The sequence below is a fragment of the Triticum aestivum genome, chromosome 3A (genome assembly GCF_018294505.1).
Source record: "Triticum aestivum cultivar Chinese Spring chromosome 3A, IWGSC CS RefSeq v2.1, whole genome shotgun sequence".
NCBI lineage: Eukaryota > Viridiplantae > Streptophyta > Magnoliopsida > Poales > Poaceae > Triticum > Triticum aestivum.
Window position 1 is genome coordinate 683,673,028 of NC_057800.1, and position 3,778 is coordinate 683,676,805.

General features: G+C 48.9%; 1 protein-coding gene across 2 annotated transcripts; it reads right to left on the minus strand.

Annotated features, from left to right (window-relative positions):
* Positions 1–705: 705 nt before the first annotated feature.
* Positions 706–3,350, minus strand: LOC123063196 (uncharacterized). 2 transcript variants are annotated; one of them, XM_044486930.1, is made up of 3 exons: positions 3,187–3,350; positions 2,695–3,107; positions 706–2,523 (listed from the first exon to the last, which is right to left on the minus strand). In XM_044486930.1, exons 2-3 carry the CDS (start codon positions 3,104–3,106, stop codon positions 845–847), a joined length of 2,091 nt encoding a protein of 696 aa, XP_044342865.1. In that variant the 5' UTR covers position 3,107; positions 3,187–3,350; the 3' UTR covers positions 706–844. The 2 variants fall into 2 exon arrangements, with proteins under 2 accessions (XP_044342865.1, XP_044342864.1); XM_044486929.1 differs by having other exon boundaries at positions 706–3,107.
* Positions 3,351–3,778: the final 428 nt, after the last annotated feature.

Genomic DNA, 3,778 nt, shown 5'->3' on the forward strand with positions numbered 1-3,778 from the left:
CAGATCAGTCAAAAATGAACCAACAACAAAGGTTTACATTACAACTGGGTAAACTTCTGCTACTATGTTTCGAACTATCAATGTGTGGACATAAGAACCGTATCATTAAAATCTTATCATAATAGAACTATTGACAACAATATTCTGGACGCCCTCACAGGCTCATACTAGTACATAGAGAACATTACCAGGCCCCTTTATTGGTTGGTGACTGCAACCTTGCTTTCTTAGGCACCAACCCGACATCAGCAGATCTCACACACATAAACAGGATTCCCCATCCACAGAATTATCAAGAAGAAGCAACCAGAAGAATAGCAGGGTCAGAGCGAAGATATCCCCAACTGGGAACCTGCTAGTACCATCTACTAGAAAACAGTAATAGTGAACACGGCAACATACAGTTGATGGCATGAGCAAAATAATGCTGCAGTGTGCAGATACAGAAGCTGAGTAGCTTACAAACATAGCAAGAATTCCAATTCGGTTCAAGAAATTTGGTGGCAACAGCTATACTAAGACAACACTTCAATTGTTGCTAGGGTAGTCAGTCAAAGTTTCGGTTTATCAAAGAATGTTTGGTGTTACATATTTTAATTAATGCTACGGAATCTTACTTCCATGTTTTAATGTGCCAGTGCTGGTCTGCTATTGGTAAAATAGAGGACATAAGATATAACCATTGCAAAAAGATGGTACCATGAAGGAAAAGGTGAACAAACAACTCCCTTGACGGATAAAAAAATCAAGACAGTAGACAAGAGCATAGACAGAGGCAATAAATCTATTCAAAATGAACCAAAAGAAAAGGGTTGGGTAAACTTCAGCTGCTATGTTTGGACTGTCAATGTATGCTCCTAAAAGGTAGGGCACTTGGTTCCAGGTGCCATGACCCTTGTGGTATATCACGCTCTCTGATTTCAATGACAACAAAAGCAGGAACTCGATGGGAAAAGCTGAGCATTTCAGACTTCGAAATCCACCTTGTCAAATGGAAACCTTCCAGTAATGCTCTCTGGAAAAATGATAAACAGCCTTTTACGCGAGTCAAGCTGCACACATTAACTCCATTCTCATCAGTGTAATCTGAGAGGATCTCAACCATGCGAGGTTCACATTTGTCAATATCAGTGCTATTTAAGGTAATCTTCCAATTTTTGTACATTGCCCATATTTCCCCTTTCTTCGGGAAGATTCGATAGAAAGACTTCTTTGAGCTCCAGTCACACTGTACAGGATGAGAGAAAGCTGATATGTCCTTGTAAGTAGTTCCAGTACCAGCTCGAAATACCCCACAAGCAACCGGTAAGCCATCTTCGACCCACCGTATTTCTTCGTTAAGCATTGGATGTGGTTCCAACTTCAACACAAAAATTGTAGCATCTGAAACCACATGGATTATTCTGACATAAGACCTAGGCATCCGATCCCGAGCATCGTACACAGCCCAGATCTGCCCCTCCATAAAATCTTCAGGTGACAACTTGTTATTGTAGTTCATCACTCCTTGCTGGGAAATACCTGAACCCAAATTGCTAGTTGAAGCACTGGAGAATTGCGCCATAGCAGCTTCATGAAAGCCATTTGTATCACTATCCAAACCTGAAAGTGGGGACAGAGGAGTCACACTTGCCAATGTATTTTGATGCCGCAGATTTTCTGGTACAATAGAATGTTCAAGCTCCAGGACTGTTCCAGCCTCATGAGTAAACCTAAACAAAGGGATCCTGTGAGAAAACATGAGCAGATTGTCACTGCAGACTTGTAATACCTGCTCCCTCCCACTCCTCATGTACCTCTGGAAAACGCTTCTAAATCCACCTACCTTTACCAAGGGCGCAACTGTACAGCCTGATTCTTCTGAATAACTGGTAAGAATTTCTACAACAGAAAAGGCACTCTTCTTCCGCATTTCAGGATTATTGCACCACCCAATGTCCCAATCACTGTAGATGGCCCATACTTCTCCTAGCCGGGGAAATACTTCAAGTTGCTGATTTAGAGTATCACGAGATATTTCATGGGAGAACATACTTATAGAAGATAGCGATATTTGCCGTTCTTCCACAATGAAGGTTCCACAGACGAACGGCAAGCTTGCACTTAACCAGTTCTTCTCTTCATGAGATTGCGGGCATGGTTTGAACCATGATACATATAACTGCATCTTATCTGTCAAAACTTCATTTATCCGTGCATATCTGCGAGGAAACTTCTCCCAGTCATACCCTGCCCAGATCTGGCCAGTAGCAAATTGCTGTATCAACCTGTCCTCCTCAAAGTTATGATAGTCATACTGTTGACTAGAGCAGGGGTCATCTTGCATGGCATCTGAGAGATCAGCAAAGCAGCCATCGGGATCTTCCTCCGACGAGGACACAGAATACACGTCCTTCTCCCATACACTCTTCAGCTTCTTGTCTGCATGGTTTTCCTCATGCAACCAGAACTCGCCATCATCACCTGGAAAGCAATGGTCGGTCCTCTTGGTTTTGGAAGAACTAGCCAAGTTTGAACAATTTCCTGCATCCAGAAATGGTCGGTCAATCTGCCGAACATTCTTCGTGTCCACGCTTTTTACTCTATGCAGGTCAGGATTTGTGCCGAGAGGAGTTGCTGACCCATCGACATGCATCCGTTCGGTCAGCGAAATGGAGTCACGCCGCAAGTCAGCGTGAGCACTGCTGAACGCACCTACTGCCATCTGCTTGACCGAACACCCCGCCGTGTTGCTCGAGTCGAAGCTGGCCCTCTTGGCCGGGTCGGACAGCACCTTGTAGGCTTCGTCGACGAGGCGGAGCGCCAGGTCGGCGCCGGGGAGGGCGTCCCTGACGGGCTCCAGCTGGGCCAGGAGGGCCCTGTGCCGCGCCTCGATGGCGGCGGCGCCGTCCCCAGGAAGGACCTGGAGGGCCCGGTACCAGTGCGGCGGGCGGCCGGCGGGGGCGGCGCAGAGGACCTCGAGCACGGCGAGCATCTCGACAGCGCCGTCGAGGCCGGGGTTGGTCTGCAGCGTCTCCAGCAGCAGCGTCCTGGCGCCGGTGTAGTCCCCGCCCCGCATCCTCGCCGCGATTGCCTCCCGCGCCGCCTCGCCGTCCCCATCCTCCATCCTGCAGCCAGGAATCCTCGTCAGAACCGAATTCGATCCCCGCACTCGATCCCCATGCGATACAGGGGTGGGAAGCTCACCTGCCGCGCCGAACGGCCGGGGCGGGGGGCGAATTCGAAACGAGGGATCCCTGAACCCTAGTGCGGCGGCGACTTCCGCCGAGATTTGGTGTTTGACTCTTCGGCGCTGCTACGGCGAGCGCAGCGACTTCCCAAGTGGCGGTGCTCCCGCTCGAGCTCTACAACTTCACTCTGTGGCCTACGGTGTGGCCGCGACCCCACCTCTCCCCTCGTGGGCCAGGCCTCCCCAGGGGGAGAAGCGAATGGGCTGGCAGTTCGGAATGCTTGTTTGTACAGACAGACTCTGGGCCTAATAGGCAGAAACACGAATGGCCCGGCAGAGGGAAAGGAGGTCCAGTCGCTCAGAAAATAAGAAAAACTCACGCACGGGACGAGATTTTTTTTTTCTTCTATATAAAAAGAAAAATACCCTATAGTTAGGGTTTCCATCCTCCGTCGGCGATCTTAGCACCGACAAGAGTTTTTCCCAAGTGGTTTTCTTACCAGATCGTCGCTTGCTACGCGGGTGTCAAGGAAGACGTGAGGCTTTATGCGGGGGATCGTGTTGTTAGGCCTCGTTCGGATCTTCTCCACGGGCCAGCTTCCCAAAACA

What these genes read in the sequence shown, in the direction of transcription:
- LOC123063196 (XM_044486929.1), bottom strand. Translation starts at nt 3,106, where the DNA reads ATGGAGGATGGGGACGGCGAGGCGGCGCGGGAGGCAATCGCGGCGAGG.